The 27964-nt window shown below is 52.9% G+C and overlaps 1 protein-coding gene across 3 annotated transcripts in view; it reads left to right on the forward strand.

Annotated features, from left to right (window-relative positions):
* SIX3 (SIX homeobox 3) overlaps positions 1 to 27964 on the forward strand; it is a 102051-nt gene that overhangs the window by 9873 nt on the left and 64214 nt on the right. For 2 of the 3 annotated variants that reach the window (XM_023251642.2, XM_023251643.2), the window contains exon 3: positions 531 to 690. In XM_023251642.2, the coding sequence (XP_023107410.1) occupies positions 531 to 690 (160 nt within the window). Of the gene's footprint in view, positions 1 to 530; positions 2006 to 27964 lie in introns of those variants that run through there. The other variant, XM_011281034.4, reaches the window with a different exon arrangement.

The following is a 27964-nucleotide window of genomic DNA, read 5'->3' on the forward strand; positions in this document are numbered from 1 at the left end:
AGCGTGTCCTGCCCGGGAGAGGCTGCGGACGATCACCCCGCAGCTCTGGGTGTGTTTGGGGAGCTGGGACAGGAGGCGCTGCGGGGACCGACCGCTCCCCGCAGCCGGCTCAGTCTGAAGAGTCCCAGGGGCTGGGGAGGAAGAAGCACCCTGTCCCTCTCAGACTTTTGCTCCTTCGGGACGCTGCATGCAGAGGCCTCCCCAGGCGCCCGGCCTCGAGTTCTACCTCTCCTCTGAGGCCGGCTCCGAACTGGGAAGCTTTGGGAAGCTCCAGCGAGCCCCGGGAAGGAGAGAAGAGAGCCGAGACCGGCGCTGGGGGGCTCTGCAGCCGGGTGTTTGGAGGCGGGGGTGGGGGGGTGGGGTAGCGAGAAGTAATGCGCGCAGAGAGCAGAGTCAGGGGTGGTGGCGAGGGGCGCGGGGTTGGGGAGGTTGGGGAGCACCGGCGGCCGCCGGCGCGGGGAGGCTGCTTGACGGAGCTCTGTGGCGGGGCCGCTGTGTCAAGGGCTGGTGCCGCTCTCTGTCTCCCGCAGGCTCCAACACCAGGCCATCGGACCGAGCGGCATGCGTTCGCTGGCCGAGCCCGGCTGCCCCACGCATGGCTCGGCAGAGTCGCCGTCTACGGCGGCCAGCCCCACCACCAGCGTGTCCAGCCTGACGGAGCGCGCGGACACCGGCACCTCCATCCTCTCGGTAACCTCCAGCGACTCGGAATGTGATGTATGATAGCCAAGGCCGCCCTCCTCCCCCTCCCCCTCCTTCCCCTCCTCCTCCTTCTCGCCCTCCTCCTCTTCCTCTTCTTCCTCCTCCAGCCCCAGAACCAACCGAAATCAGGATACACAATCATACACACACACACACACACGCACACACACACGTACACACATACTTCTACCCCAGCCAAAAATATATAAAAACCAAGAAAAATAACAAACGAAACGCAAACTATCAGCAACCCCGACCACCATCTACCGCCACGGCCACCCCAAAGGACCGCGACGCCGACAGACAGTCACAAACGCTGATGTTGCGGGCAGAAAACATAAAAGAGGTGACAATTGTATACTTTCTAGGACAAGCACGGCTTCTCCTTTCGGTTCCCACGGACCCGGCACCCCACCTGCATGACGATTTATTTGTATCTGGGAAAATATTCTCTCTAGTTTAAAACGATTTAAAAAGAGTCGACTATACAAAAACCGACCACCACCACGACGACAAGACGACAAAAGCAAAACAGACAAAAAGAGAAAAAAAAAAAAATAAAACCGCCATCTCCGTTCGGAATTTGTTTAAAAAAAAAAAAAGAACTCCTCGAGAGGGAAATAGCAAATGTTTCTCGCCTTTTGTTGCTCGCTCTCTCTTCTTTCCTCTCTCGCTCTCTTTCTTTCTCTGTTTTTAAGTCCAAGTATTGGTCAAACAAGATGCAATCTTCTGTTTTTTGTTCAGCAGACAATCATTTTCTTCGTAAGCACCTTTTTCTCTCTACTCTGTCACTGCCTGTGTGGGTACTGGTTATAAATGTGGAAAAAGAATAGTTATGACTGTAACAGATTTTTATTTTTATTTCAAAATTTTATATGAATTATGTATATCTTAATGATCGGTCATTTTCCCAGTTTGTAATATATGTGTAGAAATTGCCTGTATATGATATTGCTTTTTCTCCTCTTCCCTTTTCATTCTCTCTCCCCCCCCCTTCCTCTGCCCTCCCCACTCACCTGTCTCTTTCCTTTTTGGGGTTCCCCTCCCACTCGGTGTTCCTGGCGTCGACTTGGCAGTCAAGGCGTGGCATGGCGGGCTGGGTTAGGCAGAGGGACCCCGTCGCTAGCAGAAGCGGAGAGTGAGACCGTAGTATTCTTATGCAAAAGCTATTCCAAGTATTTCTTAGCTGCTTTGGAGATATCTCTCACTCCCCGTAGGGCGCTTTTACTGTTATCTTAACTGCGTGTTTATCTATATGTAAAAACTTTCTAAAGCAAATACAGTATTCTCCATTTTCTTATCACTCTCGGAGACTGGTGTTTTTGTCCGCCCCTGTGCGCAGCCTGGGGGGGTGCAGCGCCCGGCCTTCACTTCCGCTCCGACTATGATACTAGAACTGGGGCAGAATTTTAAGGCTGGGGGTGAGCTTTTTCCTGGAGGTGGGGGTGGGGGTTGGGGGAAGATGGGGGCAGGCCTTTCAGAAAAGAACCAAAGCCAAATCCTGAAGGAAAGGCTCAGAGGGTGCAGGGGGTAGGGGGCTCAGGCAGGTTTCTTCAGCAAAGATGCCAGGCCGTGGTCCGCAGGAATTATAGCCTCCTGCGGCCCTTGTGGGTCTTTGGGGGTATATTTGGCATCTTGTGGTTGTGGTTGTTGTTGTGGTGGTGGTTGTTGTTGTTTAAGGGTAAACACACAAGGTCACCAAACCAACCATTCACCCATCCAGAGCAGAGCTGACAGGTTTTATCTTCTTTTTGTGGGGTGGAGTGGGGGGCAGCGGTAGCCAGGGTGCGGAGGGTAGAGAGAGCAGAGGAGAAGGTAGTGTGAGGAGTTTAGGGACCGACCTTCTCCTCGCCACTCGTGTGACTGTATTGACTTGCCTTACCGATCTCCATCTGTCTCCTTGAAATTCCTTCCCGTCTTTTGGGATCAAGTGGAATCTCTCTCCAGCCCCTGAGACACTTCAGTTGGTTTACACTTTAAAAGGAAAACCAAAAAACTCACTGCCTTTTGCTAACCGGGTTCCCGCCTGCCCCAGGCCTCCCCGCCCTGCGCCGGCCCCACAGTTCCCTATGATGGGGTGGCTCACTGAGCCTCTGCCGCTCTGGGCCAGGCCAGCCTGCGCCCGAGGAGCCAAAGAGGTAATTTCAGAAAACTTGCCTTCACTTGAAAGTCTAATTTCCAAAGCGAGGAGGATTAGGGAGAAACGTGCCTGGAATTTCGCGCCCGGTTCCAAACTAATTTTGACTTCCGATTTCCTTTTGTCCCCATCCCCAGTCTCGCCATGGGGTTTACACAGGGCCTGGCTGGGCAGAAAGGCCGCCAGGCCCAGAGGTGCCCTGTGCGCGTAAGGGGGGCCTTGTGCACCCAGGGCAAGCTTGCCTGCAAGGGAAGGTTTCTGTGTGTGTCCTTACTTAGATCCAGGGCATCCGGATGACCTCGAGAGCTTCCAAGTTCTGAGGTCTGGCACGCAGTGTCAGAATCTCTGCATGCATTCACTGCTCTGGGAAACATTCCTCCTGATGCCACACTTCAGGCACTATTGACCTAGGTGGCAGGACTTTGGGGAAGAGCTGCTGCATTCTACCCAGCTTGAGACTCTGTTCTGGTACACAGCACAATGCCTGAGATAACTGGCCCTATCCCAGACCTGCATTTCAAAATGTACTGGCACATACTTGACCCAGAACTTGGACCTGAAATCCAGAGAAGGGGCTGCCTCAGACAGTATAGAGGCTGTGGATGGACCCTACCCGAGGGACTAACCAGAACTGATGGGTGGAAGGAGAGGGTGGCTGATGGAGACTGATGGAGAGTGACTTCTGGAGGGGCGTTGATTGGTGAACCAGGGAGCAGACTCCTTTTTGTCTGGGGACAGAGGACAAACTCGTGGAGTTAAAATGCCTCCTTGTCTCAACATACCAGAGAAAGAAAGCGAGTTTGGAGTGTCCAGTACCCATTTCTCTCTCTACTGCAGAAAACAGGCGATCAGACTCCATAGCAACCTTCAGCTTTGGAGGTCTAGGCTCTGTTGGGTGTCACCTGCTACCTGTCTGTCTTCCTATCTAGCATCCATCACTCTCTCTCACATCCTGTGTTTCTACTCAGGTCTGTACAAACACCAATACTCTACTGTGCACTTTCTGACCTTACCTACAGATTCTCTGCAGGAGAGGTATGAGTGCTTGTTGTGAGTAGTGAAGATGTATGCAGTGCTGAATGCTGGCCTTCCACCGTGCAATCAAGGTCTGCATATAAAGGGGTGTGTGTGTGTGTGTGTGTGTGTGTGTGTGCACGCACACGCATGCGTGTTTGATATACATGTGTGTATATCACAGTGCATCAATGTGTCCAGCATGTGTTTTCTTTTATGTCGCCTATATTGTAGATATTTGTGTGTAGCTTGGGCAGTTTCTGTTTACCTAGTTCTGCAAGAAGTGGCTCTCAGGTACAACTAGAGGAGGCTGTGTATGCAGAGCCTTTCGGTGCAGTGGACTCGTGTCTCGTGGGTCTCCATTCGGGTGGATTCCCTTGTTCTAGTCAACCCACGGATATGACTCCCAGGCTACCCACCCCTAGCTGACCTTCCTCTGCGTTTAAGGAATGGGGCAGGGGTCATAACTGGCATACTCTGACCAGAGGGCAGAGGGGGAGTTGGGCTCTTTGGCTTCCCCAGTCTGCCCTTTTACCCTGATCGCCACCGACGTTACATTGGATTTGGCCCCTGCCCCTTTAAATATGAGAGTGAGAGAAAAGAGGCCCCATTTCCAGCCAGATCTCTTTTATGGGCTGCCTGCCCATTCTCTTTCAGGGTCCCTCAAAGCCATGGCCAAGGCGGTCAACATCCCAGGGGCAGCCAGGGCAGAGCTCAAGGGTGGGGCCCGACTGAAGCCCTGCTGGTGGAAAAGCCAGCTCAGCCACTGTGCACAGCCCCCCACGGCCTGGGAACCCTGTGGACTGTGCCTTGGGGACAGTGTATGTGCTGCTGTGTGCTCTCCCATGAGCCTTGTCAGCCTGGGAAGGCAGGCCTCAACATTAACCATCCCTTCTGTCTGTCTGGCCCCAGGACAGCCCATGGGTGGGCTTGAGCACGGGCATACACACTCTGTGTGCACCCTGCTCTGCACACAGCACACTTCTGCCTGGTGCCCCAGCCAGGGCATTTGAGTCTTCCCTGTGCACGTTGGCCTCTGTGTACCTGGGCTGCCTACCCTAAGGATAAGGGGCTTGAAGAATAACCGCCAACCTGGGGCTATTCTCTTCATTCCTGCCTCCCTCAAAGAAAAACAATGGCAATCCAGCTGCAGAATGGGAAGCAAAACTGGAAAAAATCTGTACCAGTCCCTGGCCTCTAAAAGCTGCCTGCCTGAGATTAGAGAGGCCAGTCTACCTCTTCCAGCCTGCTCACCGCTTCCTCTTTGCCCCCCTCCCCGGGCTCTGGTCCTGAGACCCCACCCCGCCCCTCTCCTTGCCCTCCTCCAATCCTGCAGAATTGACTGCCCAGCGCCAACACAGCTGATCATCCCAAGTGAGACGTACAGCTGATTAAAATGAAATGACCTGGAAGCTGCCACGGCGTGGGGTGGGGATGCTGATCGATAGTGGAATTGGAGGCATAGGAGCCTGGCTGGTTCAGGCTGGGCCTCAGGTTGGAGGTGGTGGGACCAGCCAGGGCTGGCTGGACTTTGGATGTAGGGAGGGCTCCAGTGATGCCATGAGAGGGCCAGGCCCAAGCCTAGATGGGCCAAACTGGGGTGGAACATGCACCTTACTGTGGGCTGTGGCAACAGAGTAGCTCTCTCAGCTTCTTTTGAAAAGAGGAGTGACCAGCCTGGCACACTCAGGACCTAGTCCATCACTAGAGTTGCTGGAGCTCAGACCTGTGGCACACTGGAAGCACTTGGCCTCCCTGAGCGGGGATGACCCAGTCTCTTGTCCCTCTCCCTGTCTTTCTGCGCCTCCGTGGCCACCTGGGTCCCCGCCTAGGTCTTTGTGTGGCTGTCACCTGGAGCATCCGCTGCTGCCTCGGAGGCTTTCCCTGGCCCTCACCTATCCCCTGCGTGCCCAAGCACCGAGGATGAGATGCCCAGCCCTCTGGGGTGCGTGCCGTGCCCCCAGCTCCCTGAGCTCGGGTCCGCCCGGCTACCCACCACCTTGGCCCCTTTCAGTCCCAGCTGAGTTAGCCTCCTCTGCCCTGGTGCGTAGGCCTAGCCCAAGGAAGGACAGGAGGGAGCCAGGGAGGAGGGGAACAGTGCTAGCCGGCTCCGATTTCTCCGGTCAGCTGAGCACAAGTTTCCATTCGAGTGTATTCATGCAGCGGCTGATTGAGCTCTGCAGTGTCGGGCGGGGCTCCACAGGAGCAGGCTGGCACAGCCAGGCGGACGGGCTACACCACACAGGCACACACACACTCAATTATCGACACAAATATACCCCTCAACTCACGTGTTATGCACACACCTCAGCCCCAAGCCATGTCATCACAAACCCAATATAGTCCTTTCCTTATACACCCACCTGCCCCCAGAACAACCTTTTCTGGCCCCCATAGACCTCCTTCCCTACACAACACAGGGCTGCCTTTCTGATGTCCTCTTTACAGATTCGACATCGGTCCTCACACACAAACACAAGAACTCACCATCCTCCCTCTCTCCTGCAGGCACGCCCTCTAGGGCACACGCGCTCCAAATTGCACAGATGCACACACAAACATGCCCCGTCTCACAACCGCACCCTCTACAGAGCTATCCACACCACAAAAGAAACATGTCTGCATAAAACGGCATTAGCACCACTATACATTTGGTGTGCCGCCTGCTATATATAATGGCTGGGGCCAAAAGTTCCCGTGTAAGAAAGGGGGCAGATGAGCAATAAATACAGTTGAGAGAACACAGCCTCTCCCCATCCACCAAAACAAACACACAGAGGATAAGTAAGAGGAAGCCTTCAGACACACAACATGCATGAGCCAACCGAAAGACATAAAAGAAATGCCCGCCAGAGGCACTTCAACCCCCAAACCACATTGCCTGACTCTAGACACTGAGAGGCCTCCCATTTGCCCAACCTTGCCCACTCCCAACACACACACACACACACACACACACACACACACACACCCCAGGAGGCTGGAGCCCCAAAGATAGGCAGAGAACTCGATAAACACTGTCAGAGAAACCTGGCTGATCTTGGGACCGGCCAGGGAAAGGGGGGTCTTCGTTTTATAACCCCCCACCAAATGCTCAGGGGCATTTGTTTTACCGAGCAAGAAGGGAAGGGAGACTATTGAAGAGGGAGAGAAATTGTAGAGAAGGGAGAAAAAGAAGAAAGAGAGAGAAACGCGAGCAAGGTTGAGAGCAAAAGTGGGGAAGTCAGGAACAGGAAGGGAGAGGGAAACCGGGGAGCAACTACTTCCTGGGTTCAAGCAGGGGGAGGACCAGGCGTGTTTGGGGAGAGGGTGTGGCTGTGAGCACAGGAACAATTCAGTCTCCACCAAGTGCCCAGGGAGCACGAGGACTCAGGGCAGGTGGGACCTGGGAAGTGAGCTGAGCGCTGCGAGTGTTATGAGGTGGGGGGCACATACCCCTTCCCCTGGTGGGCTGGGGGCTGGGGGGTACAGGCAGCTTCCTCTGCCCAGAAGAGGCTAGCCCTTAAGGTGCCCTCTCTGCATTCAGCAACAGCCTCCCCCCTCCCACTGCACTCTCGGAGACCCCCACAGGCGACTGCACTCACATGACACACACAGCCCCCCTCCCCCCCCCCCCCCCCCCCGCACAAACTGCCTCCCAGAGTAGACACTGGTTCCACCTCCCCCTGCACAGAACAGGGCCGCGTCTGCGCGCCCAAGCCAGCTCTCTCCACTTTTTACAAATAAGCTCACGACTCTCACCGATCTGCCCACACTCTTTTTTGGGAAAGGAAAGGGCCTTAGCCCGCAGGAGTGTAACCCTTCAGACACTGAGGACTTTACAGAAAGGTGCTGGCAAGAAAGAAAAGCACAGGCAAAGCCACCTCGGCTGGTATCTCCTCAGGCTGGGCTTGCCCCGCCCAGGGCGGAGAGCCTCTCTGCGGGAGGATGGATGTGGCCGTGGGGCTGGGGTCGCTGCAGATCAGGAAACACCGGCTGCTCTTCTCCCCTTGGAAGAGGTGAGGCTCGGGGCCAGGGATGGGTTCTTGGACCCCTGGAGGTGAAGGCAGGAGAGTGCGTGCGGTCCAGAACCTAATAAACGTGTTTGAGGGGCAGTGGCGAGGCCCAGAGGTGAGCGAGAGCCGGGCTGTGTGTGTGTGGGAGGCAGGCCCCTGGGGCGGGGGTCTGGGAGGAGGCCGACTCCGCTCTGCGGGTGTGCGCTCCCCGACTCCCCGCTCCGCCCCCCGGCCTCCGCGGCGCTCTCGCGCCGGGCCTTTGTCCCCGCGTCGCAGGCTCGGACTCCGTCTTTCTTCTTTCGGGCCGCTGGGAGGCGCTGCGGCCGAAACCCCCCTCCCCCGGCCCGACTCCCCGCTCCTCAGGCCGCACCGCCTTTCCGCCCCGGGATCCCCGTGGTGCTGGGCCGACCCGGGCGACAGCCGGGCCCGCGCCTGGGGGCGGCCTGGAGCCCTTCCAGGACGGCACTGGCTTTAGTTTGCTGGATTTTGAGATGACTATTTACCATTATAACTAATTTGCGACCATTATTAAACAGAAATTCTTAGCAGGGCCTCTTAATGACTGAACGCTCCGCTAATTACGGGCGCGCGCGCCTCTGGCTCTGCAGCCTGACCGGGCCTCTGCCTCCTGCCCGTCCCCACCTCGTCCGGGACGCGCTGGCTCCGCCTGGCCAGGCCGGGCTGGGAGGAAGGACGGACCGACAGACACGAGTACACAGGTGGGCGTATGGAATCCAGACCACGGCCAGCACTGACGTCTCTGAGCTGTTGTTGGCGGCTCTGATTACACGAGAAGTGAAGCTCAGAGAGGGCCATGACTTGGCCGCTGTCACACAGCCAGCCCCTACCTTCATATGCTCCGCCATACCTGTGCGTCCGGTGTCCCCTTCCAATCAATCTTTTTGGCCCGTGGGCTGCCGGTAGGAGAGGAAATACTTTCTTAAGATCCTTTTTTGAGAGCGCAAGATGAGGCAAAGTCAGTGGGAAGGGGCGCGGCCACCTCAGGCTCTGCCTGTCTGGGCGCACTCTCCCACTCGCCCCTGCCCTTGGACTTTGCAGGGATGTAGCCCCAACCAAAACGCACCTCCCACAGGGACTGGCCTCTGAAGCCCAGAGGATGAGCAGAGATTTCAGCGGGCTCCTCTCCCAGATGGGACTGAGCTCCACTTTGAACCACCAACGCTTCACAGTGCATGGGACTCCGTGGTGTGTATTTGAGTGTGAAGTGTGTGCATGTGTGAACTTTGTTGAGTGTTCGGTGAGACTGCTGTGCAGATTCCCATGAGATGCAAGAGAAATGTTTATTTCGTGACCTCTGGACACATCTACCTGCAGACATGCCTGAGGGGGAGGGGACAGTGTCCAGACAGACGTGCGCTTATGGGTGTGAATACATCCAACTTCATCCAAAAATAAGACCCGGGGATGCAGGGGCAAGCACAGTGAAGCTTGGCTTTCAAGTTACTCACAGTCCAGTGGATGGTTAAAGTCATCACTGAAAAACAAACAAACCCAGTGTAGTTGCATATAGTGCCCTGGAGAGTGGAGGCTTCAGGATTAATCACAACTTTGGGGATAGAAACAGGATGGGCTCCTCAAAGAGGTGGCTGTGACCAGAAAGATGGATTGGATAGCTTGGAGGGAAGGCCAGGGTGGAACAGAGGGGGCCAAGGCAATGAGAAGGTTCGCGTTCTAGAGCAGGGTGATGTGGCTGGTGCCTGGGTGCATAAGTAGACTTGTAATCAAATCTGAGAGAAGGGTGAGTGGGGGTCAGCTACAAGGTCACACAAGTTGTGTGGCCTTGATCCCATGGGCACTGGGGAGCCAAAGGCAGCTTTGTAGAGAGCTAAAGTGGTCCCACCCAGAGCTCTGCTTCAGAAATTTGGCTGGAGGGAGTGAGGCTGTGACTGGAAGGCGGATTAGGAGGCTATTTCTGATGAGCAGGCAAAAAGTGAGGGGGCTTGAGCTGCAGAACCAGTTAAAGACATTCAAAAGGAGAAATGGGGGAGGATTTGATCAGTTGGAGACCTATGGGCTCCCTGATGACATGATTTCAGTGCTTGCCCTTTTTTTTATGGGTCTATGACTTGATCCTAGATCTCAACCTCTGACCCCCAATTTCTCCAGAAGCATCATGCCCTTTAGCCTCGCATATGGTTCACAATGTTCCTTAGAAGGGTCTGTCGGTGGATGCCAAGGGCCAATTAGTGTGGGGCACCTTGTTGGGAAACCCACCACCCACCCAGTATGGCCAGGTCTCCTCCCATGCCCACCACTTTCTGCTTTAGTTCCGCTGCGCAGTAACACCCTCTCCGAGTGGGCGCTAGGGGACAGGAGGAAGGGGGACAGCTTGAGTCGCAGGCCCCTCAAGCAGTCCTCGAGGAGTAGCTGGAGTGACCAGAGAAGACCAGCACCCTAGGTGCGTGGGAGTGGGACCTGCGCGAGGGGTCCCCGAGGGTTGGAGATGAAGCAGGGCACCCAGGACTCGCGCCTCTCCGTGCCCGAAGAGTCTTCGTCTTAGCGCCACGGGCCCCGCGCAACTTCCACGCGCGCACCGTCCTGCGCACCGTTTCCGCGCGTGGTCCTCCTGGCGGGCTCCGGGGAGGCGCTCAGCCCGGCGCCGGGGTCTTCCGTTTGAGCCACCGGGACATCAAGGAAGGCTTTCCAGGCTGCCGCGGCGCTTCGACGCGGAGGAGGTGCTTCCAAGCAGCTTAGCGTCTCGTTACTGGACGCCAACCCGGGTTTAGAGCCCCAGAAAAATGGAATGAGTCAAGAGTCCAACTCAGGTTTCTCCGCGCCGAGTCCTTCTATTCTTCCGTTGCACCTTGCGGCCTCTCAGTCTGCTCCTCGTGACCAGGGCGAGTCTGTGCGAGTGGGTGTCGGCGCCCGCACGTGTCTGCTGAGGGTGGGTGGCTGGGCGTGACAGGTGTCAGGGAGCGAGACTCGGAAGCCTCAGCTTCCAGACTCGCTCTCACGTTCCCGCCTGAGCTGTGAGTGGGAAAGCTCTATTCCTGGACTTGACCCTGTCTGCAGAGAGAGCAGGGATGGGGGAGGGAGAACTGGATCCAACCTCCCCCCTCTCCTCCCCGGCCCCCGCCACGCCCAGGGCGGTAAGGCAGGGGGGAGTGGGTCAGGGCGTCTGCGTTCCACCAGTCTCTCAAGACGTTTCCAGACACCACGTTAGGAGCCTTTATGACACCCAAAGAAAGCTCCGGGAGAGCCTGGCCGGGGCGCTCAAGCCCTCCACCCCATCTGAAGGGTTACCCCTTCTGCTCTAGCGGTGCAAACACAGGCAAAAAGTAAAACCAGGTCCGAGGCGGGAGGCAGCGCGCCGCGAGCCATTGGCAGGTTTTTGCTGCCACCTTGCGGCGGCGGCGCGCAGCCGCCTAGTCCTCTGCGCCAGCCGCGGGCTCTGCCTGGGCAGGCCGCATGCGAGAGGACTTGGCACTGCTTGTTTTTCCCCAGTACCTCTTACCCCAGGGTAGCCGTTTGCTACTCTTAAAGGGGTCTGCGATGAATCAAGCCCTGTTTTATACCAAAATCCGCAGTCTTGCGTCTGTAAGGAGTCTCCACCTTGACCTGTGCGGTTTGGGTTAACCTTTCTAGCTCCTGCTTAACGATTTGATCCTGGAGCTGTCCACCTGAACTTGCAATATGCGTCTGCTGCTAGGGCTTTCTTTCTCCTGCACATGCTTCCGGGTCTCTTAACAGGTGAAGTGTGGGGCTCTGCTTCCACGACGACAGTCTGCCTGGCAGGACGCCATCCCTACCTAGCACCCACTTCCCCCCTCTACTCGTGGGGGAGAGGCGCTGGGTGCTGAGCTGTTTTTTGGAGGGTGGTCCTTATGATGCTCTGGGTGGTGAAGACACTGCCTCTCTCTGAACAGTATGACGAGCTTTGGCTAACATATTGAGTAGAATGGTAAAATGTCAGAGGTAAAAGGAGCCTTTGGAATCTCTTTCCCATTTAAAGAGATCAGGAAACTAAGACTTTTAGGGTGGCTTAGTCTCAGGCCTTAAGCACACAGCTAGTTAAGTGGCCCATAACTCTACAGGGTCCCAAACACTGCTTACAGGAGGCTCCAATGCCAGGCGATCTCAGAGGGGAGGTTGGTGGTAGGGAGTGGACAGGAGGAGCCTCTTCCTTTTATTTTCTTAAGGCTGGTTTGCTTGCCTTGTTCTCTCTTATGCAGCGTAAATACCGATCCTCAGTCTCTTCTCTACAAATCCAGAATTCTGAAAGCTTTGTTTAGGCTTGTTTGTTTGTTATATTTCCTGCCAAAACTATTTGGCAGCGAAACCTGAGCTAAACTGATGTGAGGCTATTTATAGCCCTCATTTATCCCACTTGGCCCAGATATCAGATGTTTCACTGTGGAAATATTAATGTGTTTGATTACAGGTACTGCTTTGTACCCCCGAGGTTGGTATGTTGTAACATATGATACGTGCACCATTTGAATATACCTTCCTGAAACCTCCAAAATCCTGAATTCCCAAACATATCTTTCCCCCAAAGGTTTTGGGAAAGGGAATGTGGTTCACTGGGTTGAGCATGTATATTCCTTTTTTAAGAATGTTTTTATTTCTGAGACAGAGAGAGACAGAGCATGAGTGGGAGAGGGGCGGAGAGAGAGGGAGACACGGAATCGGAAGCGGGCTCCAGGCTCTGAGCAGGGCTCAAACTCACAAACTGTGAGATCGTGACCTGGCCCAAGTCGGACGCTTAACCGACTGAGCCACCCAGGCGCCCTGAGTGTGTATATTCTAAGGATAAAGAAGTTCATGGTAGGAGAGGAAGTTGGAAGAGTTGGAATGTGAATCATGGAAGTGGGTAAACCACGAAAGGTGAACAGAGTCACAGGGCCAGCCCGGCAAAGCTGGTGGCATCCTGGACAGCCTCAGGGACTAGCGTCTTTATTTCTACACAAGCTGGAGAAGGCAGATAAATCTTGGGGCAAGAGGAGCCACAGAGCCTCCTGGGAAAATTTATCTTTCTAGATGTTTTCCTGCCATCCAGCTGGAGGACTGCCCAGGCCCAGGACTAGGCCCCTGTCTCCAAACACCATTTCTCCTCCCTGGCACGTCCACACACTGTGTAGGCTTCTACTGGACATGTCATGGTGGTTTGGGCTGGCTGGCTCCCAGACCAAGTTTGGTCCACCACAAACTGAGTGTGGTATCTCGTGGAGTTCCAGGTTATCCTCAAGGAGGGAGGAGATCCAGGTCCCCTGTGGTCATCTGTACCAATTCCAGCAGCAGGACCTGTCGGCATGAAGGGGGCTGGGTTATGTCCAGACCAGCCCTGTAGCACGTTCTTATAGGTGAACCTCCATACAGTTGTGGGATTCCATGAGCCTGGGCTCCTGCCTGCTCTTCTGTGACAGGAACCAGAATATTGGGACAAAAATGGACTTAAGACAGGGTGGGTCAGCCTCCTCTGTGCCCTGGCTGGGGACCACCTGAGAAGCTCAGTGCTGGCGAAACAGCTGGCGGGCTGGGCAGGGAGGTGGGTGAGGATGAAGGCCTGGCATGGACAAGAGTCTGGGTCTTTCTTCTCATTCTTCCAAGATGGTAGGTGTGAGAGTAACACAGTCTCAGTCAAGGCCCTGGGGGGCCATCCTGTGGCCAGTGGACAGCCCCCCCCCGCCCCAACCCTAACGGAAATATAAATTTTCCTTTTTCACTTGAGTGGGCTCTTCTCCTTGAGTTGGGGGAAGTGTCAGAAGGATGGAAACTGGAGGAGGAAATACTCAAGGAAATACTCAAAAGGTTTTGCTTTTGAAGAAAACGTGGCAAAGGACATATAACATAAAATTCACCATTTTAACCATTTTAAAGCTCATTGGCATTTAGTACATTCATAGTGTGCAGCCATCACCACTGCCTAGTTCTAGAACATTCTGTCTCTGTGGATGTGTCTATCCTGGACATTCTCTATAATAGGAATCACACTGTACATGGCCTTTTGTATGTGGCATCTTTCACTCGGCACAAAACTTTCAACATTCATCCATTTTATAGCATGTGTCATATTTCATTCTTTTTTATGGCTGAAAAATATCCTGTCTGTGGACATACCGCACTTTGTTTATTTATCAGTTGATGAAAGGGGGGCCTTAACGCCTTCCCCAGGGAGGATTCAGGTAAAGGCGGAGAGTGCCTCCCACCCCCATGCATGGGGCCACCCAGCCTGCCGGTGACTTGTATTTTAGCTTGAGAGAGAGAAGTCATCTGGGCTGAGTATACTTGGCTGTTGTCGTTTTCAGGGTCCTCCTCCCCAACACACACCCCGCACGGCCCTATTATTTCCCAATATGTTTGTTTAGAACCGTTCGAACTTGATCCTGGATGAAAAGAAGAAATGGGGCCCGAATCGTGCTAGGACAAGAGACAGGGTATCTGAGGGAGCTTGGAGCCAGGGTACTGGTGAAGGTGTGGAAGGCTGGAGGGCCAGCCTGGGATGAGAGCAGGCAGCGGGACGTCCTCCCCACTCCCTGCAGGTTTCCGCACCCCTGCTCCCTGTGCCCGCCCCCTCTTCCATTCACTGCGTGGCCAAGGGGAAGTTGCAAGCTTCGCCTTCAGTGGAAAGAAGGGGCTTGCTTCAAGAAGCTCCAAACTTCAAAAATCAATAAAGGTCTTTTTCAAGGATGACTGTAATTCTGCAGAGATGAGATCCCTAGCTCAGCTGCAAAACTGACCCCTTGGCTGGGGCCAGCTCTCATCAGTATTTTTTACTGAAGTGTAACTGACAAATAACGTTATATTAGTTTCAGGTGTACAACATCACGATTCAATATTTGTATACATTGCGAAATGACCACAATGCGTCCACTTAACATCCGTTCCCACGCATAGTCACAACTTTTTTTTCTTGGAACGAGGACTTTCAACTCCCGTTTTGTAAAAATTTATTTTTATCCATTTTTTATTGTTTTATTTATTTTTTGAGAGAGAGCGAGCAAGCAGGGGAGGGGCAGAGAGAGAAAGGGGGACAGAGGATCTGAAGCAGGCTCTGTGCTGACAGCAGAGAGCCCAATGTGGGGACGGAACTCACAAACCGAGAGATCATTACCTAAGCTGAAGCTAGACGCTCAATCAGCTGAGCCACCCAGGCGCCCCACAGCTCTCATTTTTAATTGCCATTTCCCACCAAGAGTGGGACTCAGCCCTTGGTGCCAGCCTTCCCTCTTTCCCCAGACCCAGGGAAATGCTGGACTCCACCCTCCAGGTCAGGTTGGGGACAGCCAGATGCCCACTAGTCTCACCCCCGGGTGGCCCGGGACACAGTCCATTTCCACCATAAGGCCACAGCCATGTGCCTGAAGCTTTAGCCCTTTACAGGAGACACGGTGCCAAGGGAGGAAGAAAAGAGCCTGGGTTGACTAGTCGCTAGGCAGCAGGATGTGCCCTGGGTCCTTTCTTTTCTTTTAAGCCTCTCAGCATCCTGGGCCTTCAGCAATTTTTTCCCCATTTCACAGCTGAGGACATAGAGGGACTGGGAGAATTGTAGAGTGCCTGCCGGTCTCTCCTCCATTGTCTGAAGTCACCTTGCAAGAGGGTGAGGATTTTGATCACAGACACCCCTCTCGTCCTTCTTCAGAGCCTGATGGTGGGGGGTGGGGGTGGTATCCATTGTGAGGAAGTGGCCGGGGGCCCTGAGTTCTGCAGGGAGGGGGTCGCTCCCTGAAGGCCTGGTTTAAAGATAATCCTGTGGCGCTCCTTTCCCAGAGGCTCCATCAGAGACAAATAGAATGAAGACACACCCCCTTGTCCCTCCAGGGAAGGCTGCTCCCTCTCTAACACAGCTCTGTCTCCTTCTGTGGTGGTTCAGTTCCTCTGTCTGGGGCAGAACTCACCCCTTGGCCCTGGCACTCTGTGAGAACTTGGGCTGTGTTGTTTGCAATATTTGTTTAAGGTATTATAACATTAAAACTTGGGCGATAGGAGTCTGGAACTGCACTCTCCTGGAACATCTGGGTGTCTGAGTCACAGGAGAACAGCTCGGAGACAGGGTGGGGTGGTAACCTGAGCCCTGAGTCAGGCTGTGCCCAGAGCAGAGGCATTGTCCAAATAGCAGCAGGAGGGACTTAGGCTGTGGAGTGACACGTGGTACAGAAAGTGCTAGACAAACACGGCGCCCTCACTGAGATACTTTGGCCACCAAAGAGCCACAGCCACACTCCCCTTGGCCTTACAGGGATTTGGGTGCATGGCTCAGTCCCCCAGCTAGATTAGGGGCAGGGAGGGCTCTACCGGGCCCCTTTGGATTGCCCACAGCACCTGACACAAAGCCTGGCACGTATCTGTTGAATCGATGTGTGAATGAGTGGTAAGCACCAGCTCGGGGCCGTGGACCAACAACCCAGGCACTACCAGAGGGCCACAGAATTTGCCTAGAGAAACCAATAGGTGACCAGGTAGGACATGCCTGGAGAGACACCCCCAAAAGAGTGGAGGTGAGGATTGCCTGGGCAGGGCAGGATAGCCTGGGGCCCACAGGAAGATTCTCTGGGGCCAGAGGTAAGGGAAGCAACCAGGGAGCTTGCAAGTAGGGAGCAAGAGGGGCAAGAGAAAGAGGGGCGGGCATCCCCTCCCCTCCCTTCCCCCCCACTGGCTGGTGGCAAAACAAGTCTTGTGTGAGTGAGTGCAGTGGGGGCTGGGGAGGTCAGTGGTCTGGAGGTGATGTCTCACTGAAGTACCCAGCCCACCTGTGCTCTTCTGAACCCAGCCTAACAACGGCGTTTTCTCCTTTCTCTTCCTACTGTTTTTCCTCTCCACCCACCTCTCCCCCCTTGCAAGATGGACACCACGTCGTGCCTGGCTGCTTCTCCACCATCCCCCTTCCATGGGTGCTTCCCTCCATTGCGTCTGCCACGTGTCCCGGCCTTCAGCCATGTGTTCCCATATTATAGACAGGAAGGAGCTTGCCCAAGACTGAACACCAAAGCAATGTCAAGGCCAAGGGCAGGCATTCTCCTGCTGTAGAGAGGGCACCTGGTAAACATGGGAGTCCCGCAAAGAAGTCCCCGCCTCTGGTGCCCTGCCAAAGCCTCCCAGCTGTGGCCACATCCCTCCCACACTTCTGCGGCAGCATTTCCCAAACTGTCCTGTCCACTTGGGGCACCCGAGGCTCTTGTCAAACAGTCACAATCCCGAGTCCTTAGCGAATCCAAATCCCCATGTTCTCCAGGTGATTCCTGAGGGACAAACAAGATGGGAAATCACCGCACCAGGACCTCACCCCTCAAAGCGCATGTGTGTGAGGTCTGCATAGCATTGGCCTCACCTGGGGACTTCTGGGGTCTGCAGTCCTAGGTTCAAAGCCAACATGCATTTCACAAGACCCTCAGGTGATTTCTATCCACGGAGGCACCCTCTGGGTTTGCAATTCCTCAAGGAGGTAACATTGTGTAGGGGGACAATCCGGGCCTTGGGATCTTCGTCATGTCATTGCACCAGTCTGGGCTCTTGGCTTCCTCCTCCGTGTGTGGGTGGTAACAGTATCTTCCAGAGGTCGTGATGATCGGGTTAGATGCCGAGCTGGAAGCGTCTCACAAAGCTTACAGATGTTGTCTGGCCCTGGCCCTGCTGTTGCTCCTTTCACTCGGGCACCTAGGACTCCACGTTCTGTCTGCCTTCTCCCTGGCACTGGCCTTCCCATCCTGCCGCAGCACATAAGCCCCTGGAGGACGTGGTCAGCCTGAGGGGGGTGGTCATCCACTTGGCCATGCCCACAGCCCTCCCCGCAACCCACCTGTGACCATGGAAACCAGAGGCACCCATCACCGGATGGACACATACACTGCAGTGGGACTGGGACAACAATCACAGACATTCTGCCCCAGAGGGACAGACCCACTGGCAGGGCCTAAGCCTAGAGCAACGGCACTGGCTCCAGAAAAAGCCCATATGGAAGTTGGCTTGGGTGATGGGCTGGGCTTTTGCGGTGCCTAGAGCTGGAGGGTGGCTGGACTGGGAGCGGCAGCTGGAACAGCACAGAGGGGAGGGAAGGTGCCCAGAGCAGATGTGTTGTGCCGTCAGACAAGGTATTCCCCAGCCAGTGGGGCTTACTTCTGGAAGGACAGTGGGGATGCTGCCAATCTCCCCAGAGTCCGTGGCATTTCCTGGCTCCAGACAGCTTCTCCTCTATTAAGATTTGTCCAGCAGAACTGCAGGGTCTCTGGAGCCCCTCAGTGTGCCCCAGTCTCTCTATTCACAATAGCTGCGTGGCCTACGTTTTCCTTTCCTGCCCTTCGGTTTTAAATTCCATCCTATTTGTTCCCACAAATGTCCCCCCCACCTTGTGTGTCAATCAGATGTTCCTTTTTTTTTATCTCAGAAGACAGAACCGTTATATTTACAGGACTTTGTTGAGTCTTGTTTTACTGAAGGCAGAGGTTGAGCATAATTGTCAGACCCTGCTTTCCAACTCATTGTAGATTTCCTATTCTGTCTCCCTGGCTGTAAATATCATTCATCCTACAATCATTTCCGTAAGTTTTCACTCGGTGGCATCGAGTTATCCTGATTTAAGTCACATGCAACAACCACCTCGGAATTCCTTCCAGGGCTGGAGGTAACCCCCAGCTTTCTGGAACACAGCACTGCTCTCTCCCACATGGGTGCTTTAACACGGTCACTCCTGAAGAAGGCAGACATCCTCTCCCTGGGGTCTGATTCAAGCAGTCCTCTTGGAAAACACTTTTCTGAGCAGTCCCACAAAAATCTATAAAGATCATGAACCTGAAATCCAGAAGCTTAATGTGTGGGAGATATTTAACGTGGCGGGGACCTCCACAATTAGACCATGTTGTGTCCATGGGGGGAGCCTGAGATCCACAGTGGCCTTCATCTGAGTAACCCATAGTGTACCAGACCTTGGGAGTGGCATGCGGGGTATGCTTGTAGGTCTGGGCGCCTTTGTCACGGCTGTGGTTTGAAGAGGGGTGCCCCGGGCCTGGGGTGCCACCAGCAGAGACCCTTTTCCTTTTCCTCAGGGCACACGTTGAATTCTCCTTTCAGGAACTGGAAGCTTTTCCCAGGGCATTCCTGCCAGTGTCCTCCTTCTTCCTCCCTCTTTCTCCTTCTTTTCTTCTCCTCTCATCTTCCTCTTTCCCCTTTTTGTGCCCTTCCCTCTCCCGCCTTTCTCGAGAGCCCTGCCCGGTGCCCCCCTCCTTCTGGGGCCCCCGAGCTCCCAGTGACAGGCCCCTGCAGCGGGAGAGCCAGCACCCCGCGTCCCCATCCTCCCCCCAGCGTGTCTGCCCCCTGCCTGCTTCCTCGGCAGATGCAGGCATCTCCTGCTTTGTTTCCCATCCTGAAGACGAGCAGCTGCCGCACTAATTGCCACCAGCAGGGGGTCTGGGCCGGGCTCACACTCCTCCTGTCGCTTAGGAGGCGGCCCAGGGGGGGAGGTGTTCAGGGGCCGAATGCGCTAAGCCAGCACTGAGCATTATTCCAGGAATTTTAAACACTCGTTAAAGGCTTTGCCGTGTCTCACTTCAGTACACATCATGCTCCAGTTACTGCTCAGAACTGCGGGGGCATCAGGCTGGGCAGCACTTATCAATATTTTAGCACGAGAAAGGCAAATGATGTTGAAACATTGAACTATATTTCCATCTGTTCAAACTGAAATGGGACAAGCACAGCTCAGGAAATGGAATACCTCCTCCCCAGCTGCCTCAGAAGCAGCGATACCCACTGGCCGGGCCTCTGCCCCTGCCTCAGTTTCTCCTTTACCTCTCTTATTACTTCGTCCCCAGTATTCATACCTCATGGGCAAACTCTAAGGAGCTTGGTTTGGTGTTGACGAGGTGTCGGGTTTGTTGGTAGAGCAGAAGTGCTGTGAACTCAAAGCATCCAAGAGTGATACCCCTCTCGTTAAAATGTGCTTCACCCATTGATTGACAGGGAAAAGCCGGGTCAAATGTGAGTTGTCTCTTTTGGTGTCAGAGGACATCATTTCCATCTCCTGCACTGGCTTGGCTCAGTGCCTGCAGACCGTCCCTCCTGCCGGGAGACCCAGGGACAGTGGTTAGACATGAAAAGAAATGCACAGACCATAGCAGGTGTATAACTGCTGCATAAATACAGTAAACAATAAAGCGTTTTTATTATGCCCCCACTGTCCCTGGAATGAAACAGAATTTATTGTCAGGAAAGAACCCTGAAAACTCTTAGTGTTCTATTGTCTCAAAGGATTTGAGAAGTTACTAGGGTGCAGAAAGCCGAGGTGTTTGTCATGGACCCTGAGGCCAGTCAGCTCAGAGTTAGTGGCTCCCACAAGAGCCCCTGGGGAATCTCCATCAGCGAGACCCCAAGAGGTCTGAGATTCACAGAGTTCAGGGATTGGAAGCATGGAACCCTTGACCTTTATGCCCCCAGCCCTAAAACAGATGAGGGACTACTGCCTCCCATTGTCCCTCACAGTGTGTTTTTGCAACTTCTTCTTTTGAGGCTGTTCTACTTAATTTGATCCATCTACAGAGAACTAGGGATGGAGTGGGAAAGGCCATTGGGGTGAGAGGTGGGCCCAGAACCTGCAGCCCCCAGGACTGCTAAGGAGGGTATGTGGACTGGTCTCAAACCTTAGGGCACCTACTGAAGAATAACTTAAGATCTTCACTGTGGCTTCCTTGCTGGCAGCCAGGCCGATGGTAACTTGCCAGGTGGGAAAGAGATTTCCACCCTGGCAGCAGCAGGTGGACATTGGAGGCCCGTGTCTATCACAGGGGCTTACGGGCTGCAAAAGCCAGAGAACCCATCAATTTTATCTATACCTCTGCTTGCAGACAAGGCTGCCCACATACCAAGCCAGTTGGAGGTGGGGCAGCTTCAGAAGTGGGATCCTCCCCTCAGTCAGGATGGGGCGGTGGGGGGGGGAGACAGTGGAGGGGAAGTACCTAGTCGCATCTGAAACAAATATGCAAGTGCTAAATGGCATCGTAAAGTCATGTCAGAAATCTGATATCCGATGAGGCAGAGGCCAAGGCCATTGCTGACACTTCTGGCCTGTGTGAGTCCAGTGGGGAGCCAGCAAAGTGCTTGGCCCTGCAGGGATCTTGGGCAGAGGGGAGGGGGTCTGGCTGAGTAGTATAGAGAGGTAAACCTATTTGTAAATAGAAAAATGTAATGTGTTTACTTCTGTCAAGCCAGAGTGATTTGTAAACTCACTGTCTGTAAGACCCAATTAATGTCAAATGTGGGAAAGACACAGCCCCTCATGTCTTCATCCCTTGACCATAGAAGATGGGGCTGGTAAGGGAGAGAGAGAGGAGGCACTTCTGAAGATTTGTGAAGCAAGCCCAGAGCAGGGTCATGGTGAACCCTGGTCTAGGAAGGGTCCACCCCAGCATCCTTATATACATTGGTCCCAGTGAAGAGCTAGGCAAGACTCTTAAGAAGGACTGGTGAGATACAGAAGGCAGAGGGAATCAGTGCATTGGCCGTGGACAACATATGCGAGCCTGAGTTGGAAGAATTAAGACTTAATGAAGCCAAGACCTTTTTCTTGAAAGAAAGAAGGAAAGAAAGACAGAAAGACAGAAAGAAAGAGAAAGAGAAAGAAAGAAAGAGAAAGAAAGAAAGAAAGAAAGAAGAAAGGAAGAAAAAGAAAAGCACTTACAAATATTAGACAGAAGGCAGAAAGGCAAGGCCAGGGGAAGACTCCCCTTAAGTGAGCACTTACTCTGCATGGGGCGCTGTCCAAGGTACTTTTTAAATCAATTATTTCTCACAAAGTCTCTGAGATGTAAGTATTATTAAACTTATCTGACTAATGAAAAAAAAATGAAGGTCAGAGAAGTTAAATGGCATGTCAGATGACACACACAAGGTCACTGAGACCTTTTGAGTGGCACATTCAAAATTGGAACCTGAATTTGTACACTTCCAAGGTTCATGCTTTTCTTTTTATGCTACATGTTGCATGTAGCTTCAATGTCAAGGGTTAGGGGTAGAGAAAAGGAGCAGAGAGAAGGCAGGACAGGGCTTCCTGGAAACCAGAGGGAAAGAGGCATCATGGTGTAAGAAAATTGTGCCTGCAAAGTTACTGAGATGTGGCTGGTCCACAGCCCTGTGAATCTGGAATTGCAGAAGAAATGACAAGAAACCAGGAGGATTCCCATGAGGGTAAGGACAGCTGCAGAGTGAGTGCAGGTGAGCCTGAAATTAAATGTGCAAGCTCAGAGGCCAAACCAAAACACCATCATGGGGGGCTGGTGGGTCGCCAGCATGCCCAGGGCTCAGCATGTTTGTGTGTAGGCAGCACTGAAAGGGGACCAGAACACAAGGTAAGGGTTGGAGGAAGCAACTTTCTTAACTTCATGAGACAGGCTAATGCTGTTAGGATGCTAAGCTATTTACAATCAGGAGCACAAATAAACACAAAGATTCTTTTTGTTTTGTTTTGTTTTTAATAAAGATTTCATTTTTTAAAAGTAATCTCTACACCCAACATGGCACTCGAACTCACAACCCCGAGATCAAGAGTCACATGCTTTACTGACTGAGCCAGCCAGGTGCCCTCAAAACAAAGATTCTTTAAACTGCAACTTTGCAGGGGTGCCTGGGTGGCTCTATCAGTTAAGTATCCAATTTCAGCTCAGGTCATGATCTCATGGTTCATGAGTTTGAGCCCTGCATTGGGCTCTCTGCTGTCAGTGCAAAGCCCACTTCAGATCCTCTGCCTCCCTCCTCTCTGTCTCAAAAATAAATAAACATTTAAACTGTAACTTTGCAGAGCTTCATACTGGCTGTAGTAGAACACATTTTTGTGTGCATATACTGTGACCGAAGGGATCTCCAGTCAGAGGTAATGAGGGATTCCAGGGTCCACCCAGCAACCCAGTCTGCAGAAAGTACAGAGAAAATGGGAACTGGAGCTTGGAGAAAGGGTTGGTGGGGTTCTTTTGACTCAGAGTAGAGAGTCATGGGCTCTCATCAGAAACCAGTGCTTGCAGAGCAAATGCATGTGGAAATGAACATGATAAGAGTCTTAATTGTGAGTCTGGGCCTCTGAGAACCCAAGGAGAGCTCCCTGGAAGGCCTCACAGAGACTGAAGAGTGAGCTATTTGGATATCAGAAGGTTGTTCAGGATTTCAGGTTCTCTAGAGTCAAGGTTACATGGCTTGACACCAAATTTTATTTATTTATTTATTTATTTATTTATTTAACTTAAATTTTTAAAAATATTCATTTTTGAAAGAGAGAGAGAGAGAGACAGAGCACAAGTGGGGGAGGGGCAGAGAGAGAGAGGGAGGCATGGAATCTGAAGCAGGCTCCAGGCTCTGAACTGTCAGCACAGAGCCCGACATGGGGCTCGAACCCAGGAACTGTGAGATCATGGATGCCTAACCGACCGAATCACCTCGGTGCCCTGAGACCAAATTTTAAACTGCAGTCTCATACTTCCTAAGATTTTCCAAGTATGCCCAATGATGGAGACATTGAAGATAATTATAAATTAAATGCATTAATTTTGGGGTGCCTGGGTGGCTTAGTCATTGGGTGTCCGACTTCAGCTCAGGTCATGATCTCATGGTCCATGAGTTCGAGCCCCATGTCAGGCTCTGTGCTGACAGCTCAGAGCCTGAAGCCCGCTTCAGATTCTGTGTTGCCTTCTCTCTCTGCCCCTCTCCCACTTGTACTCTGTCCCTCTCTCTCTCTCTTTCTCTCCAACATAAATGAACATAAATATAAATAAATAAATAAATAAATAAATAAATAAATTTATTTATTTATTTATTTATTTCTATAGGCAAAAAATTTTAAGCAAGAAATAATGTGAGACTGGTAACATTATGGACATATTTATCATTGTGTTTGATATGCAGCTTGTGAAGCTTTTCTTTTTTTTTTAATGTTTTTTTTTTAATGTTTATTTATTTTTGAGACAGAGAGAGACAGACCATGAACAGGGGAGGAGCAGAGAGAGAGGGAGACACAGAATCTGAAACAGGCTCCAGGCTCTGAGCTGTCAGCACAGAGCCCGATGCGGGGCTCGAACCCACGGACCGTGAGATCATGACCTGAGCCAAAGTCAGACGCTTAACCGACCAAGCCACCCAGGCGCTCCTTGTGAAGCTTTTCAAACTGGCCTGGAGGAGATTCAGCTTATAGCAATTATTCAACAGTGTTTATTGAACATCGACAGCGTGGCAGGTATTGTTCTAGGAACTTGGGCTGTATCAGTGGACAAAGATAGTCAAGGGTCTTTGTCCTCGTGTTAAGGGAGATGGACCAAAATAAATAAATATTATAAATTAGTAAACATATAGTGTGTTTGAAGGTGACATGGCTATAGGAACAAAAAGAGTAAGACAAGGGAAGAGAGCCAGAAAGAATGGGGTAGGGGCAAGGCATGGCAAAAAACAAGGTTGTCAGCCTAGACTTCAGTGAGAAAGTGAGAAGTGCGCTGGCTTGTAGGAGGTGAGTCAGGTAAACATCTGGAAGAAATGTGTTCCAGGAAGAGAGAACAGCCAAGGTTGAGGCCCGGAGGTCTGCCTTGTATGAAGGACAGCAAGGAGGCCAGTGTGATTTGAGTGGGGAGCATTTGGAGAGGTGGTCACAGAAGTGGTGCTGGGGGCAGTGCTGGCCCTGGCAGGCCATACAGCTGCTGTACAGAGCTGGCTTGTACTCGAGGGCAGTGGGAGCCCTAGGAGGGTTGTGAGTAACTAGAAGGTGGGAGGTCCCATTCACGGAGACTGGGAAGGCTAAAGGTGGGGCATATTTGGGGTGCGGAGGGAGGTGATCAAGGACTTGGTTTAGACATGTTGAGTCTTAGTGTCTATGAACCTTCCAGGTAAAGAGGTTGAGCAGGCCGTAGGATATACAGGTAGGAATCCAAGGATGGTCTGGGTGGGTTGGAGTTGGCATTTTCTATACGGATGTTTAAGGCCATGGGGTGGGATGACCTCACCAAAGAAGAGAGTAGATGGAGAAAAGGAAAGGAACAAGAAGCCCCGAGCACTCCAACTGTTATGGGTCAGGGAGAAGAGGAAGAACCAGTCAAAGAGGCTGAGAAGGAGTGAGCAGGGAGATAGGAAGAAAACCAACAGGGGGTTGTCCTGGAAGTCAAAGAAGTGTATCCGTGAAGAAAGCTGTCGGGATGAAAGTCAAGTAACACATGTGCAGGGTTTGGCAGAGGTTGGCACATAGTAAGAACTCAGCAAATGATAGATACCTGAATTATTGTATGAGCAGTAGTATGTGAGCACGGGGGGAGAGGAGGAAAATGGAAGGCCAGGTAGAGAAATGAGCCCTTGGTTAATCAGATCGTCATTAAGAAGAATCTACACTCAATCAGAATCTGATGGCGAGGGGTTGTTGATACACAACTACCAGATTAAAACTATTCTGGGGAAAGGGCCCCAGGTTTAGTGGGGGGGGGACCCTTCCATTGTCTCCAACCCTCGAGCGCTCCCCACTGTGGGAGGAGGACACAATCCTGCTCATGCGTGAGGTCTCAAAATGACTTCTTGAACCTCTTTAAAAATTTTTAAAAAATATTTACTTGTGTGTATGTGTGTGTGTATGTGTGTGTGTGTGTGAGAGAGAGAGAGAGATTGAGAGAGAAAGAGAGAGAGAGACAGAGAGAGAGAGAGAGAGAGAGAGAGAGAGAGAACGAACATGCACATATGTGAGCGGGGGAAAGGCAGAGAGAGGAAGACAGAGAATCCAAAGCGGGCTCCATGCTGAGAGCCTGATATGGGGCTCGAGCTCATGGAACTGCAAGATCATGACCTGAGCTGAAGTCAGACGTTCAACGGACTGAGCCACCCTGGCTCCCCCTTGGACCCCTTTTGACCTTCATCTCTGACCTGGGGATCGGGTTCTCTGGCAAGCCTGCCCCAGAGGTGTGAACAAAACAGACCTGCACATCCTCTGATGTGACATCTCATGAACTCCCTGCTCCTATCCACCTGTCAATCTGTCGCTAGGAGGAGACAGCCCCTGCTGGGTTCTCTGAACACTCAGCAGCTTGGGGCGTAACCCAGCCGCAGATGACCCGATTGGTGTGGACACAGAGGAGCTGCTGAAAGAATGCAGGGCTAAGGTTCTGGGGGAGGATGGAGAAGGGTCCCTGGGGTCACTGATTCCCCACGGAGGCCACTCCTGGAGTTTGGCTGGTGCGTGGTTGTATGCTGGGCCTGGGAGTGGTGGCTCACAGGGCCATTTTGAGGACCCAGACAATTCGATAAATCATCAGACGGTTTGCGGACTGTTTCATGAAGCTGTGTGCCACACTCTCTCATCCATATCTCCTCAGCAGCTGGCACAGGGCACACTACCTGTCCCATGTGGGATGCCCATGAACCTGGTACATAGAGTCCTTTCACTGCCACCGGACCGTTAACCCTGTAGAGCAAAAACTCCAGCCAAGACAGTGATTTCCCTTCCTGGCTCTTGTTCCTGAGTTCATCCATTTGCTATGGAATCCTGTGTCTTTACTAGAGACAATTCTCAGCGGCATCTTGACAGGTAAGAGTCAGAATTTTCAACATGCCCTGGAGGTGGTTCTGATGCGAGTGTGGCTCGATTTGGACCCTCAAGGATACACACACCTTCCACCCAGGAAGTGCTGTCTGGTGCTTGTGCTGTAGGCCAGATGGGCTCCCAGGAGGGACAGGCAGAGGGCTGGGACAGAAAAATGCCAGAAAATTCCCTCTGCTCGAAAAGATTCCTTTGCCAATGCCATCTTAAATCTCACCGTGGGGTATCGTCCAAGTCTTCCGCTCTGCATTGTCCTCTCAAAAATTTCCTAAAAATGTAGCTCTCTCTATAGAGTTCATCCCTCTTTCCAAAGGTTAGAGGCTGCCAAAAGCAAAGAATGTCATCGCATGCGGCCCAGGACCATCCACCTGTGTCATGGGCTGTACCTCCATATCTGCCATATCCTGGGAGCCAAGTCCTCTCCTTCCCCCCACAGCTCTGAAGCGGTCCTTAAGAGGGTGAGGGTGGCATCTCCTCCCCTGTGCCATCCTCCTGCCGCCCTCCCTCCCCCCCTGGAATTAAGGGCAAAGGCACAGGGAGCCAGACTGTCTGCCTCTGCCCGGCACCGTTGCCAGGAAGTGTTGAAACGGCTGTACTGCCCTTGTGCCAGGCTCCAGGATGAAAGCAAACCCCAGAATGGCAGTTTGGGATTATCCAGCGCCCTGGGCCAGATAGGCTCCCCGCGAGGATTAGTGGCTTCCTCTGAAAAAGCCACAGCCACTGCTTCAGACAAAACCTCCTCTTCTGGGGAGCTCCTGTCCCCTTTATGAACCGAGAAGTTCAGGGTACGGAGGGCTACGAGTCTGCAGAGGACAGCTTATCTCAGAACACCTCTGACGATAGGGAACTCATCACCTCCCAAGGTTCTAGACATTTCTTCCTCGCACTGATTCAGAAGCGGCCTCCCTGCTCTGTCCTCCTGGGTCGTGGGGCAAAGCCTGCTGCTCAGTGAAGGGGTGATGGGGTGCTGAATAACCCTACTACCGAAGGCCCGGAAGAGTGTGTCCTCTCAGCCCCACCTCCATGGGACTTCTGCACCTTGCATTGTCCGCAAGATGCTTCTTTGGACACCGAAGGCCCTTTCCTAATGGGAGGGTACTTTGGGATTGTTGCCCCTTCTCCAGCTTCCTGTGCTGTCCCCACGGGCACCTGTCAACTGCATGTTCCAGTCAGCCATCACTGCTGCCAGGCCGGTATCACTCCACGTCCCTGGGCATGGTACTGAGTGGGGCTGCTGGCTATTTCCTCACAGCCCCTGGCATGCCAAGTGCTTATCCTGGATCTCTTGCTGGGTTACCCTCAGGCCATCTCTTTTCCCATCAGCACAAGGCCTGGGTCCCAGCCACCACCCCAAGGCATTGGGAGGCAGTGGACAGACACTTATTGATGGCAAAGGGTTAGCAGGCCGTGTCTTTGGAAACAGGACCCACAGCCTTCTTCACGGAGTCTCTCTGAACCCTAACCTCCAGTGTGTGTGTGTGTGTGTGTGTGTGTGTTTACTGTGGTAAAATATAATAAGATATGATTTACCATTTTCATCATTTTTAGACCTACAGTTCAGTGGCATTAAGCACATTCAGAGTACATCATCACCATCCATCTCCAGAACTTTCTCATGCC

The sequence above is a fragment of the Felis catus genome, chromosome A3 (genome assembly GCF_018350175.1).
Source record: "Felis catus isolate Fca126 chromosome A3, F.catus_Fca126_mat1.0, whole genome shotgun sequence".
Lineage (NCBI taxonomy): Eukaryota > Metazoa > Chordata > Mammalia > Carnivora > Felidae > Felis > Felis catus.